Raw genomic sequence first — 15,763 nt, 5'->3', positions numbered from 1 at the left:
ATATTTTGAGTTTGAGTTGATTTGGTGTAATTTTAAGTCCACTTTGTGCACAGTAAGACTAATCGGGACTGGACCTACAGTTTAAAGTGGAATCCGAACCACTATGTGCCTCCACTGGGTATCGAATCGACAAGGTATTGTTGACAGGGTCATGTGAAAGAAGGAGAAGAAGAATTGCAAGGATATATCCAACACGTACCGTTCTGTACATCGGCACATTAGTTTTAGATCAGGAATGTATATGCTAGTATCGCCAGCCTGCTTGAATTACGTATGCTAACAAGAACTGGCCTCAACCATGCCTGCTCGATCCCACAATGCAACAGTTTGTGACGTAGGCGAGACACGGCTTTAGTTTTCTTCACTTCGCCAGCGACGTCCTTGTGTAGCTTTCAACCCTAGTCAAGGACATCTCAGCGAGATGGATTTTAGACGAAGGTAGGTGGGATGAAGCGACGCGCGTAACCTTGCTTAAAGCACACGAAGCTCTTCGCCCAAAGCCCAGCTCAACAGGGAGGTTGTGGACCTCTCTGAATTATAAGTGCGTGAAGGAATCATTATAGTCTGAACGCAGAGTGTACAGAACAGTGGTAAACGGGCATCATCCAGCGCCCATGCAGAGCGATCAAAGTTAAGCAAGGTGAGTGTTCTACATTATCTAACTTCCTTACCTACGCACACCGCCCTACAACGCCAGTGGTCCCTGGTTCGAATACCGGCCTGGGCACGGGTGTTCTATGTGTGTGCTTTATCAATTTCATCATATCATCACACATATTCCCAATTATCAAGAAGTGGCGGGGAGGCGAAATACAATAAACCAAATCAATCAGTTCAAAAATCAATTTCTTTATCTAATGTTGGGATGAGTTTCAGTCACGTTTATTTCCAGCTTTGCTTCATCCGGTTCTGTCTCCGTTCTTCTGGAGGATACGCAGTTAGGAAAGCTTGGGATGCCACAATCGAATTACGTCTTATCTTGTAGCAGACGCCTTTCAATCTGTGTCTCCAAGATGTCGTAGTGGCAACGTCGTAATCAAGAGGTCCAAGGTTCAATATCCGCTGGAGGCACATAGTGGTTCGGATCCCACTTTAATCTGTAGGTCCAATTCCGATTAGCCTATGTCTCGAAAAAAATGAACCTTAAACAAAAACTCACGTTATTGAAATCTAAAAGGGTCTCCCCGATGGCGCAGTGGTAGCATCGCCGCCTTGTAATCAAGGGGTCCCAGGTTCGATACCCGGTGGAGGCACATAGTGGTTCGGATCCCACTTTAAACTGTAGGTCCAGTCCCGATTAGCCTTACTGTGCATAAAGTGGACTTAAAACAACAAATCAATCCAATCAATCCAATCAATATTGAAATCTAAAGTAAGGTTCCCTCGGATGGCATAGTGGTAAGGTCGTCGCTTGTAATCAAGGCGTCTCAGGTTCGATACCAGATGGAGACACATATTTGTTCGGATCTCAATATAAACTGTAGTTTCCGTCGCGATTAGTCTATTTGTGCATAAAGTTGACGATCATAAAATCAAAACTACATAAATGTAGATTCAAAAACTAATCTCCGTGATGCAAAAGTCCTCTGTAGAGCCAGGACCTGCGAGAGTGATTTTTGCATTGGCTGACGAGCCGAGTCCCATCGACGCTGTGTCTGTCCTTCGAGACCTGAGACCGTAACTTCTTGCAAAGTAGCTCCACAATCACGACGCTGGGTCATTGACGGCTCCCACCGGGAATCGAACCCGGGACCGATCTCTCGAAATGCGAGAGCGATAAAAAGAGTCATTTGTCGATATTTCACAAAGTACCAAATGTGGGGATTTAAAATTTTCTAAACTTTTCTAAAATTATCGATATTATGTGGTGCAAATACGTGTTTGTTTGTTTGAATTAAGTCCACGTTATGAACAGATAGGCTAAACGGGACTGGATCTACAATTTGAATTGGATTCCGAACAACTGAGCCTCCAAATATCAAATCCGAGATTCCCTGATTAAAGGGCGATGACGTCATCACTCTTCCATCGGCGAAAGCCTGGCTAAAATACTAATTTAACACTACATATTTTTTTTCCCCACTGTATTGCCACCTGTCTATTAAAAACAAATATTCCATTACATGCGAAAGTTTATTTTATCAATAAGTTTTCACACAAAGTTTCACTTCTCCCTCTTGGTATCTCGCCTTGAATTTATAAATCTAGGAAGTATTTTCATGGGTCGGGGAAATTTGGCAATCTCTGAGTTAGGTATTCATTTCTATAAATCCTTATGTTACATAGGAATGAATAAATTGGTTCTGTCAACGAACACAGAATTTAAATTTACCAACAAGTAGCAGTCAACACTAAACTTAAGCTTACCTCCGTGGCTAAGTGGTGTTAGCACAATGCACGCCAAGGAGTCCTGAGTTCTAATCCCGGCCTCGGTGTTGGTGTTATTTGTGGGTGTACCTTCATCAATTTTATCATAAGAACACTAATCTTCATCGCCGCGATTCGCCAACAGTGGCAGAATTACACTCTGAATTACAAAATGTAATATATAAAAATGGATATATGTGTGTGTGTATGTGTGTTTGTTCCGACATAACTTTCGAACGCCTGGAGCGATTTCAACCAAACTTGGTACGCATATCACTTGCAATATTGAAAGAAATACTGTGGGGGTAAGACACCCCTGGCAGCCCTGGGGGTGGGGTTGGGGAGGGGATGTCATGTAAAAATAATCGAAAACGACCTTTATTATTTTGGCATCCATAGTTTTCGGGGTATCTAAGATGAATAGTGACACTCCCAATGCCATTCAACTACAAGACACTCCTGGCACCCCTGGGGGTGGGGGAGGGGAGGTGATGATATGTAAAAATAATCGAAACCGACCGATATCATTTTGGAATCCATAGTTTTCGGGATCTCTAAGATGAATTGTGAGACTCCCAATGCCATGCAACTCCAAGAAACCCATGGTAATAATAGGGGTGGTGGTGGTAAGAGGATGACATGTAAAAATAATCGAAAACGACCGATATTAGTGTGGAATCCATAGTTTTCGGGGTCGCTAAGATGAATAGTGACACTTTTAATGCCGTTCAATTCCAAGTCCATTTTACAATATAATTAGAATTCATAATTTTCCTGTCTAATAGAAGATTGGGATAAATAAATACCCGGTCAACGCCGGCTAATCAGCTAGTTAGGACAATTAATTTTGGCCTTCCTGATCAGAGTTCCTGTGATATTTCTTGGATTGGGAAATCACTGATTGGCGCTAGTTCTTAGATAGTTACATTGTTAGTTATTTAGTTTACAAGGAACATATCAACTATGCCAGAGAAACTATTGCAAAACTAAAAGAAAAACAAAACAAAAATAACTGTCTAGACTTACGGATATAGCAGAGTAATTGCACTTGTATATTTCAGGAGTAGTTTTACTGCAATGACTAAGTCGAATTGTGCAACTAAAGAAAGCCTTACCAAGATAATTGTGCCACGTGATACCCGTTTGAAGGATGTATAGCATGTGAATTTTTCCCAAACGTGCACAATTCTCGTGGAAACTCGTTTTGCCCCTTCCAATTAAGCCACGTTTAAGCCAAGGCCAAGGCCTGACAACCGGTTTTTCGTTTGCTTTACCTTGTCAAATTAGCTGTTGTTTTCTGGCATTCCAGCTGCCGAAACCAGCTGGTTCCTCCTTCGTTACGATGCCGGGTCAAAACCGCAATTGGATCGAGATTCGAACCCAGTACTGATAACATCAAAGGCGAAAGCGGGAGATGGCTCAGACCAATATGGACACAGAACCATTTATTATTGTTAAATATAACAAAGGCACAGTATTTGCAAATGTTGCTAATTAGTTTTATATTCCTCCTCCTCACTTTCTCCTGAATTAGATTCTTCCGTGGTTCTCTTCAATCCATCAAGAACAAAGCAAAAAGTATCACTTTCGCGGTAGGTGTGCATCTAATTCAATATCGTCTGAATAGGCAATGCTATAGATCCACCAAGACATTTGAAACCCTGACGTGCGGGCAGTGGCGCTAGTGTCGCTAGGCTAAGTTACGGGGAAGCTTGTGGTTCGCATATTTTCCAAGGTTTCAGAAAGTTTGGTGTATCTATACTGAAAAAAAAAATACGCACTGTACAGACACGGAGAGTTCTGATTTGTAACGAGGATTTCTAAAATCCAGAACCATCCGTGACAGTAGAAGAGAGTATGAATTTCTCCCTGCGATGATTATTTATAGATACGATCTCCAAAGTATGACGAATAAGCATTTACTCCATTTATCACTAATGGAGATGCAAGTTCGAGTTAGGGCTAAGCAAATTAAAGTTGCGACTTTTCCCACCACAAAGAAAATCTTCAACCTGTTCTCTTTCAGTTCATACTTTGCTCCCCCCTTCTACAAATATCCAGCGCACAGGCCACTCATTCTTCAGCTCGCAGCAGGAAAAGGGCTGGGAGTATGCGCGGTTTAGGGTCTTTCAAGAATATCGTGCCTGTCTGGACCCTGAAACCGTCCGTCGTAGCCTTTACGAAGACTTTGGAAGCTTCCTCAATATTTCTGTTTAATTTCTTCAAGTGGTGCCAACTTATAGGCCTGTGGAGCTCCAGCCAATCCAATAATTTTCCTGTTATGATATTTTATTTTAGAAATAAAGTCCCTGCACTTAAGAAGACAAAGTGTTTCATTATATACTTAAAGAATTCTCGCAGCTTTATTAATGTGTACTTCAAAATATTTCATAATAATTTGCCAAATCTCAATATGATACTTTCCAGTGTTCTACTACGCCACTATCCGTGATCAGATCGTTATTAGACAAGTAAGGAAGGGCTTATAAATATGATGAGAATAGATAGGTAGTAAGAAAATCTCAAAATAGGCAGGCAGAAGCACAGAAAAACACAAAACTGGCAATAATGAGCATCGAGAGATTTTCATCATTTTCCCGGATTAAGCATTCAAAAATCTTCGAAATGGACACTTATGAACGAAATAGGCATCTGTAGACAGCAAATGACTGAGTATTCTTTTGAGAAATTGTCTGAAACAAGAAGGAACATTTTTCGGGTGCACAGTGTGTTCTCTTCACTAAATAATCCTACAGCTCTAACCCCTAATGGATATATAAACTAATTACTTCTTGTACATGCTTTTTTTCTCATCTACAGTGCATTCTGTTTGGCTGGTACGAACAAATGTACAATGTGACGTACAGAGCGATAAAATTAGGGGCATGGTAAAAAGAAAGAAAATAAATCCAAACAGCATATGTAGACATTAACTGCATTTCGTATTTTTTTCGTTGTGGACACTGACAAAGGCAGTTACTTTCAAATAGGCACTTGTGACTGCCATAGGCAAGAACACCCAGAACAAAATGCACTCATTTCTGTCAGAAATTACATGATACGTCTTCTTCAGATGTAAAACCCTACATTTTCTGTCCAAAAAGCAAAAGAAGACATTTAAGGGCAAATCTTCAGCATACTTATGATATATAATCTTGCTTAAAATTATAAAACAAATATCCCACTTCAGCCTACTCAATGCTTCTAACACGTTTACGCCACTGTGCTTTCCAATAAATTCATTCTTCCCTACGGACACTAACTGAATAGTAAAAAGAAGCGACGTTACCTGAATTAACCAACCAATCACCACTCACAATTTTATACGCAGCTTGTGTTAAGTACAGACATGTTAACAAGTAGGCTTAGTATGGTAGTGTGGGGTCCAGAAGACTGGTGGAAAACCATACGCACTCCATAAGACGCATTCGAAAGAAATATAACGATTTCTCACAAATGCAACTTAAACAATATATTCTAGAAATACATGAACTATTTCGTACTGCAAACTCAAAACCTCTATTGATAAATTAATCTCCCTGCGTGATCGAACAATGTAAGGACATATTCAAATATTTAAATCTTGAAACTCACACGCCATCGGTGCTACGTATATTGTACCAATTAAGTTGCATGACCATGTACATAGATTCTTAACGCCAACACATTTGCAATCCATGTTGCTAATGGATGTAAAAAATACGAAGGACTCGGGTGTGAAACATGGTAAGTGACATTTTGGTCATTTCTGAGTTCATTAACAGAAAACGTTATTAGAAACTATACTGTAGATATATTTTTTCGTGTTGTGTTTACCAATTTCACAAGGCTTCACTGCGTCCAATGCAAATTGTATGACATGGCAATTCTACTCGAAAATTGAAGGATGGCACATTTTACTTTGTAACTCAAAACCGATCAAAATGTCACTTACCATGTTTTACACTCGATCCCTTCGTAATATAATTAAGCCTTGTTTCCATATTGAAACCAATAAGTTGCTGACCAAGGCAGTTTATTAAGGTAAAAACACTTAACACGTAACGTTTCGACCCTGTATCAGGGTCTTCCTCAGACGAAGAACTAAACTAAAATGATGAAATACACTACACACAGAAAGATTTCATACACATAGCAGGGTCACAAGCCACACAACAACAAATCTTTCTGTGTGTAGTTTATTTCATCATTTTAGTTTAGTTCTTCGTCTGAGGAAGACCCTGATACAGGGTCGAAACGTTACGTGTTAAGTGTTTTTACCTTAATAAAATGCCTTGGTCAGCAACTTATTGGTTTCGATCCCTTCATATGTAACTAGTAATTATAGTGAGAATAGGTAGGATATTAATACCCACACGAATTTTACTTACTTTTATCATATTAACAAGCTTCTTAGGTATTCCAAACTACGAAATTTATTATATAATTTATCATATGCTCTTTTAATATCAATGAACACCTGATGGACATTTAATTACTACGCAGGATGTCCCTTGGCAACTGCAGGCATGTTTGGGGAGAAATGGCCATCTTCTGGACATTGTCTTCAAGACATAAAACCCACCCATCTTTTCAGCGGTGTGCAAATATGCAATGGCATCCTCTGCACTATTCATTTCCATGATAACATCTCTTGCAACTATTTATTCTTTTCTCTGAACCTCTGTTTCAAAATTCCAGTCTTCTTTAGCCACACTGTATTACGAGATATGGCTTATTTAGGTTAAAGTAATTTTAATCAGTAACTTTATTAGGTACATTTAAAGTTTGTTTGTTTTGATTGTTTTATTTGGTGTTTTCAGTACACTTTATGCACTGTAAGGCTAATCGGGATTGGACCTACAGTTTAAAGTGAATTCCGAACTACACTAAGGCGACGACGCTACCACTGCGCCATCGAGGAGGCCACATACATTTAAAGTAATAGTAATTATAACTTAATTACTTTCGCAAGTGAGTAACTTTCTAAACACTACTGATATATCATTGAGGTCAGCATTGAATAGGTACGAATTGTGAAGGAATTTAATATTGTATTACTTTTATTCAAATGGCAATATGATGCTTGCCATTTGATACAAAGTAGAATATTTCACAATGTTTACATGTGTGGTCATCTTTATTTTGTGTGGAAAGTAATATATTATACAAATACGTTATAAGATTTGTAACTTTTTAAATATCAATTTGTTAGCAAAATTTTGCAATAACTTTTTCTATGTACATCGCTCATAGCAAATACTATGATGTAACTTGTATGTGTATGTTACGTATTTTGTCTACATTTTCTTTTTTTATTTATTTTTTATGTTGTCTTTTCACAGTTTTTGTATCATTTTATGCATACAACATTTATTACTATGACTTGATCAATAGTAACATTCTGTAAATAAATCGTACATTTTATTGTTCACTGTATTAATACCGTAACCACATATGGACAGGTTAAAGTTACAGTGGTGTAAGTCACTTTCTTATAAAGAAAAATAAGTCTGACTCACAGCACTTTGATGATCAACACAATAGTTGTTTTATCACTAGACCTTAAACTGTCATCTGTTGACAGTCGAAAGAATCTCTGATTTACTTCACGTTTTCTGTTAACAGATTGACTTATAAAGATCTGGTCCAAGTCATTTTTTTTAAAAAGTGACTTACACCACAGAAAAGCCTCGGGCTGAACCTCCCCCACGCAAATAAATAATTTAAATTTGAATCATTATTCATGCTTATCATTAAGGTTGAATTAAATGGAATGTATTTCATATTGAGATTCATTTCCCAGGCGCACAACAATGCTGAAGTAACAATTAGATTTGATTTGATTTGATATGCTTTATTTTGCTTCGCTTTTTGTGCCACTTTTGGCTAACTTGCGAAGATGGGGATGAGTGATGATATGATGAAATTGATGAATGGACACTTACAAATATTCATGTCCAGGCCAGGATTCGAACCCGGGACACCTGGCGTCGTATCGCGATGTGTTAACCACTCCGCCACAGGCGCCGGCAACAATTAGACATTGTTGATAAATACTGCAGTATCTTTGCAATTAAATTATATCCCTGAACGCATGGAACTGTGAGTATCTTTAAGAGTTTAAATATATTTTTTTACATTTAAATTGCTTATGGTGTTCACTTAAAACTTTAGGTGTGTGTTGAGCTTGGTTACTTGTTTTATCTGCAAGATAAGCCCCTCAGTTGATGCAAGAACAAAATTTGAGTGACCAGGATGACCACGCTCTTATGAAGGGAAGTGCTCACAGATAGACAAACCGTAGCGGAATTAGCCTGAGCCGATGCAGCATATGGCATCCATTTGTAAAAATTGACTCTTGATTACAGAGAGGAATCGGGTCAGCTTAAAAGGTGATGCAATCTACTGCAATGTGGAGGCATCAAACTTTCTCATCTTTTTTCATTTCTGTAGAGGATGTTGGATATATTCACACAAAGGACGCCTTCTTCAATATACGAGGCGAGAGTGAAAAGTTTTGAGCCTCACAAGGAAGGGGTGCTTGAGCTACAGTTTCTCATTTTGATTTCTCTACGTAATCACATAATCTCTATAATCACCCCTAAGATCAATGCACTTATGCATTTTGTGCTGCAATTGGTTTACAGTCATCTGCTAGAATGATTTGTCCTGAGTCTCACACCACTGAATGACCGCCTTCAACCGTTTGGAAGTGACGTCCTCGAAGTGAATTCTTCATAGCAGGGAAAAGATGGAAATCTAGCAGGGCAGGTCGGGGCAATAAGGTGGATGGGGAAGTGCGGTGAAGCCACACTCGACCAAAGCAGCCTGTCTAGTGATGCTTTGCCAACAGAGGTACCGAATCACGGCCCCGTCGGCCACTCCCTTCTCTGACACTTCACAACACGACAAAATAATAGAAGAAAACATGTGAATTTCATAAACGTTCGCACAGAGAGTCCCAAGACTGAGTCTTACATCCTTACATCCTCCAAAATTTTAACTACCTACCATCACTTGTTCAATGTAAGGCTCATCTCTTTTCATTCTCCCCTCGTATTCCTTCCTTTTAACTTATGCTGCTCAGCTGTTCCAACATTAATTCATATCGGGGAAGTAGGTGGATTGATGTGATTATGTGATAGGGATGATTTGCTGCAGCCAATGTTTTTTGCTATATTGATTTGGTTGATTTTACTTCGTTTTCCTGCCACTTTTTTCTAATTGCGAAGATTGAGAGGAGTTGATGATGTGATGAAGTTGATGAATGGATACTCAGCAACACCCATTCCCAGACCGGGATTCGAACTCAGGACCCTTGGCGTCGTAGCATAATGTAGTACGCCACGGGGGCCGGCGCAGCAGCCAATGAGACGAAGCTTTAGTTCAATTTCTTTAATGTGAATGGCAGCTGGTTATTACGGAATAGGCAATGGATGCTGGTTTCTTCTTGCTTGATTACGATACGAATAAAACTCCTGTTACTTTCTTTCAACATTCGCCTATTAAAATGAAAAGAAATGGTAGAACATCTTAACTTTGCACGTTATATTCTTGAGAATCACGCAGGAATTTATTAAAGTTAACACTGTTAAGCCTTGTTTCCATGTTTAACAAAACACTAAAATGCTGATGGAGGCAAAATTTATTGAAAACAATACACTATAAAACGTAACGTTTCCACATTCTGACAGGGTCTTCGTCAGACAAAGATTCACAATAAATTCTTGTGAAGTTTTTATTTTTTTTTTACTATTTTCATTTTGTTTCCTTTTTATTGTGAATATTTGTTTTAAGAAGACCGTGTCAGAAGGTGGAAATGTTACGTTTATAGTGTATTTTTTACAATAAATTTTGCTTTGGTCAGCATTTTAATGTTTTGTTCATTAAAGTATACACTTCAGTATACTTTTTGCGTTTGATATTATGAAGTGTCGTCATTAACATAATAATAAGATAAACAACATACATAATGTGCATATGCTTCGTTAAAGTAGGAAAAGAGTGTACGTAAGGTAATGAGCATTGAACGGAGAACCTCCCATAAGGCCAGCCTGCTTAGGAATTTCTGTTCAAATATTTGCATATGGTTAGATTTATCACTAATCCATTATTTAACAAACAAATCAAACGATGTAGTAACTAAAGCCGATATATATAAAAGGCAAAGAGCGGTAACTGATAGAAAAGTAAAAAAAGAAATATTCTTATTCCTCTTCCTCTTGTTGTTCTGGGTAACCAAAGCCCGTTGTGCGACGACAACAATTGATCATTCCATCGGCGATATGATCTTCCTATTCTTTTTTTCTTTTGGCCCGGAATTTAGTAATGTTTGAGGCAAACGGCTATCTGGCATCCTCAGAACATGTTGATTTCACATTGGTATTTTTAAATTTCTTCCATCATTGCATAGACCAACCATTTATATCGGATTTCTTCGTTTCTAATTTTGTCTACATGAAGGGAAATTCCCTTGCTGTAGGAAAATCTAGGTCCAATTTTCGGTGAAGATGGAAAGTTTATTAAACGTATTGTTTTATTTGCATGCCTGCACTGGTGTTTTAATTCTATTACGTCTAATATATATAAATAGGGGTTGTACAATAAATATATGCGATAAATAAGAATTGATGCTGTAAACGTTTCAGGATAACCAACTGCTGCTCAGCCTATCCGCTTCCCAATACAAAGTATATGGACTACTATGCAACTTTTTCATTAATTCCCTCTCCCACCACCAGGGATTTTCTACTTATACGTATTACAAAGCTATTTTATATTGAGGTAATCTCCTCTGCATTATTCATCTTCTGTGATTAGTACCATGAAGGCGATATGAAATAACTTTCAAGCCGTTCACGTGAGTGTCGTAGTGTGGATGTCGTGATCTGCTGATCAATTTAATCTAATCACCACTTACCCACATCCTTGCAATAGGGTAAAAAACCAAGAAAGAGACCTAAAATAAGATCAAACATATCTAATATTAATATTGTTATTAGTATAAAATTATTCGATTGATTGCTTTGGTTTATTTAACTATCTTCTGCCACTTTCCGCTAATCATATAAATGAGGATGAGTGATGGTATGATAAGATGTGATATCCACAAAGAACACCAATGACGCTGCCAGGATTCAAACCTCGGGATCCTTCGCGTCGCAGCGAGCTGTGCTAACCACTCTGCCACGGAGGTAGGCGTAAGGATAGTCTCAAATTAAACACATCCACCGAAGAAGATTTAGTTTCATTTCGAAAGTCGAAATATGAGTTTACAGGTCATTAAGGTATCAGGCCCACATTTATGACCGCCATATTCTTTTTACTTTTATCATGATATCGTAAAGTCGCTCCCGATATACAAATTTCTTATCAACATTTTTTGGGGTAGCCTGGTCCCCCTTTTACCTTGCAGATTATGCTGAACACCAATGCAGAATAATAAACACCAGAGCCACACAGTTGGAATTGTAAAGGTCAACGCCTATGCACTCTGTACTTGTGATTGATATTCGGTTCGGTTACCAGCTAAGACTTCAGCATATGTGTTTTTGATTGATTGATTTGGTTTATTTTACTTCGCTTATCTCCCACTTTAGGAAAATTTTAAACTTAGAAAAAAATGTGCATAAGTAATGCTATTGTGAAACTGATCTGTTTCCCTTGGTACTGTTTTGGCTTGTTTATTACGTATATTTATATTTTTAACACTGGTCTACTGTTTTTACTGTTGTTCCTTTCCGGTTTAAAATTGTTTACACCTGTACTGTAAATTTCAGTAAATAAATAATAAAAAAATGAATAATGAGTCATGATATGATTGATTTGATGAAGGAGCATCCATTCCCAGGCTGGGATTGCAACACAAGAGTCCGTAGCGCGCTGTGCTAACCACTTCGCCACAGTGGTCCACAACATAATTCTGAACAAGATATGTTTCCTTTGCCTGTGCTTTAAGTAGTTATAATTGAAGAGAAAATGTTTTTTGATTAAAAGGGACCTCAACATGTCTCTAAAAATGTGATGCCAGATAACCTTTGGCATCACGCTGATCGGGTGCCAAGTGATATGTCAGAAATTCTCGTTAGTTCTTGACTCTATGCATGGGGAATTCTTCCTACATTGAATCCCTCCGCAACAAATTTCGTGGACACTTACAGTTCAGAATTGTGATCTTCGTTATAGCATCAACAGTGAAGAACACCTCAACCAAGGTACGTACCACATACGTATATATGACCATGAGAGAGGTACTATTCTCTACACACGTGTACGCAATGAACTAATCATGCTATATATATGCATTAAGACAGAATTCACGTAGCTATTAAGTGAAGTCAAAAGAATGTGGCCCTCAAGAAGGGGTAGTTGCAATGTCGTAACTAAAGGATCCTGGAAGAAATACCCTGCGGAATCATATAGGGGTTAAGATTCCAGTGTAAACTGTAGATACAGTCCAGATTAGCCTGCATGTGCAAAATGTGGACACAAAGAAAAAAAAATAAGAAAAAAAAAGCCAGAAAAACAACAGAAACCGTATCATATATTTTTTCCTGCATTTTTGTTTATGTATAACTTAAAATTTCAAACTTTAATGAGGGTTCTAAAACTTTTTCCTTTCACGGCGCTTTTATTGTTACAAGATTTCTCCGCGGCGCCCAAGTCAGAAAGAACGTAGGCCTATCTAATACTTGGAACGCTCAGTTCGTGTGGTTAGGTTACTTGCCTGAAGTTACAAAATAATAACATAAAATTCAGAAACATTTTACATGTAAAAAGTAAGAAATAAGCACATATTTAGAACAATCATATCAATTCAGTGAAAATATTTGGAACCACTGCATCTGGTCTATTCATTTACTCAGTTCTAGTCACAATATACAGGGTGTCTCATAAGTAAAAGCGCAAACTGAAACAAGTGAAAGTACACGATAATAGAAGCAAAAAAAGTATCAGTAAACATGGGTCTGTAAACGAGCCGAGTTACAAGCCGCCACTGACTTCATTGTTTGTAAACGTCGTCCTAGTTCGTAAAATGCTAATAATGTGTTCGAATGTGTGGTTACAAGCCGTCATTCATTGCATTTTGTAAACACAGAGTGCTTTACTCCTTGCGTGGTTCTATGTTTGCTCTTTGTTTACAAAACAGAACATTTCCGAGAGGTGGCGTTGTAATCAAACAGGATGGATACAATCAGTAGAGAATTGTACATGCTTGTGACCAATTCCGAAATGAACCGGGCGTGTTGGAAAGATTTCGAAACTCAATGCGGAATCGCGTACAGTAGTGCTTCCAGATGTAAGGACGACACTTTGAACACTTCTTTTAACAGGTAAGAGTGTAGAGTAATTGTAACGTAGAACATACTAAAGTAGTGCTGTATTCCTTGTTAAAGTAAGTAGAATGCTCAATAAAGGTAATGAGATCTACTTTTCATACTGTATTATTGGTATTGTACCAACGACGTTTACAAACACTGAAGTCAGTGACGGCTTGTACCCACACAGTCGCACACATTATTAGCATTTTACCAGTTAGGACGACGTTTACAAACAATGAAGTCAATGGCGGCTTGTAATCACACATTCGCGATTATCTCGAAAACAGCTCGTTTACAGACCCATGTTTACTGAGATTATTTAGCTTCTATTATCGTGCACTTTCACCTGTGTCAGATTGCGCTATTACTTTCGAGATACCCTGTATTTTGAACAAGATATTTATAGTATGAATTAAGATACTATATCACAAAGAAAGTCATAGAACAACATCTTGATGATATAACAATTATTAGTATTCCACATACATAAAATTGCTCCCCCCTTCCCGAAATTCAAGGTAAGACTCCTCTCTCTAGAAATATCATCTCACATGTCATAAAATTGTACTGTTATAAAATTACGTCTATTTCTCGTAAACCCGAAAAGCAGTTAGTGCAGCGACACAAAAAATCGATCGCTACAACACAGGGAATTTTCTATTTTGTCTATTTGAACCCAGTTATGCACACAAACACACCTTAATGTTTTGACAGAACGATAACAGGCCTTATCCCACTTCTTGTCTCCTCTTTCCTGGAAAATATGCATTAAGAAATAATTGGGAATATTTTAAACACTTTTAGCCGCATGCCCATATCAGAGGGTCATCCAAGAAGAAAAACCTTTTTAATGTAAAATCCAAACAACATATGATGTGTGGAAAACATTCATGGTGCAGAAACTACATACCGTACTTTACTCTTCCTCATATCCGCCATACTCATTCAAGCACTTAGCATAGCAGACAGGTGGAATATTCGACTGTAGCACACAGCACACTTCACTCAGACCCTTTCAGTTTGAGCCAAGCATAGAGACTGTTCAGATGGTACGTACGAAATCGAGCTGTGAGCCCTGAACATGTGCGACAAAATTGAGAATCCTGCCAAGTGTGAGGTGCGGAGTGTAATAAGGTTCCTGAATGCGAGAAAAGCTCGTGCCAGTGAAATCCATAAGCAAATAACGGAAGTGTACGGTAATGACGTGATGATCGCCATTTTGCCACTGAGAGTCACTGCATGGATGAATACATTGATGGCATCCGAGTACAATGACGGTATGAACAGACTGTATCACGCTACGGTATGTGCTTGAATGGGTATGACGAATATAATGAAAATAGAGTAAGGTACGTAGTTTCTGTATCATAATTTTTTTCCCAAACATCATTTCGTGTTTGTGTTTTACACCAAAACTTTCTGCCGGCCACGTTTAGGATTAGTTATCACATCATGACGTCAGAAGGAGTACCGGCTTCGATTTCTATCTTGGGCATGGATGTTTGTGAGTGTCCATTCGTCAATTCCATCATGTCATCACTCATCTCCATCTTTGGAAATTAACCAAAAGTGGCGAAGTAAAGTAAAGCAAATATAATCAAGCAATCAACTAAACAGTTATCTTTCTTTTCTTGGATGAATCTTTCTTTTCCTGGATGACTACCATAATAAATTAAAGAGGAAGATATTTAGCCGGTGCTGAAGCATGATAACCACAATAAGAAACACAGTTGACTAATAATTGAATGTCCTCTTAGCGGTTAATCTATTATGAATTGGGTTTTATAGGCTGAAGTAATCCTTAAATCATATTTAAATGCCTTCTTGCTTTCATTTTCAGGAAATATCCCACCACGTTTCCCAGTTGAGGAACAATGTTTTTCGCAGAGTTGAGTAAAGAAGAGGAGCAACAGCTCCGGAATCTATTTAAAGAAGAACTGGAACAAATCCGGAAGGACTTGGCGTATCTCAGAGAGTGGTTGCAGAAGCAGCCCCACCTGCCACACGACATGGGTAAGAATATCGTGTGTTTTTACATACCCGCTAGCTCAATCCAGTTCACTGGGTCATTCCATGTCAAATCATTCAGAATT

General features: G+C 38.3%; 2 protein-coding genes across 2 annotated transcripts in view; one reads left to right on the top strand and one right to left on the bottom strand.

Annotated features, from left to right (window-relative positions):
• Positions 1–3,435, bottom strand: part of LOC145979691 (alpha-tocopherol transfer protein-like) — an 88,562-nt gene extending 85,127 nt beyond the window's left edge. Inside the window, exon 1 of the mRNA XM_083112662.1 lies at positions 3,394–3,435. The gene's annotated coding sequence lies outside the window, so the exon portion shown is untranslated. The remainder of the gene's footprint in view (positions 1–3,393) is intronic.
• An 8,994-nt stretch (positions 3,436–12,429) lies between these two features.
• LOC145979523 (alpha-tocopherol transfer protein-like) overlaps positions 12,430–15,763 on the top strand; it is a 47,526-nt gene continuing 44,192 nt past the window's right edge. Inside the window, exons 1-2 of the mRNA XM_083112467.1 lie at positions 12,430–12,563; positions 15,511–15,683. Of these exons, the coding sequence (XP_082968593.1) occupies positions 15,545–15,683 (139 nt within the window). The 5' untranslated portion in view covers positions 12,430–12,563; positions 15,511–15,544. The remainder of the gene's footprint in view (positions 12,564–15,510; positions 15,684–15,763) is intronic.

This window comes from Lepisma saccharinum, chromosome 26 (genome assembly GCF_977018435.1).
Source record: "Lepisma saccharinum chromosome 26, izLepSacc3.1, whole genome shotgun sequence".
Classification (NCBI taxonomy): Eukaryota; Metazoa; Arthropoda; class Insecta; order Zygentoma; family Lepismatidae; genus Lepisma; species Lepisma saccharinum.
Note: the sequence above shows the minus strand (reverse complement) of the source record. Positions and strands in the feature narration are given on the sequence as shown.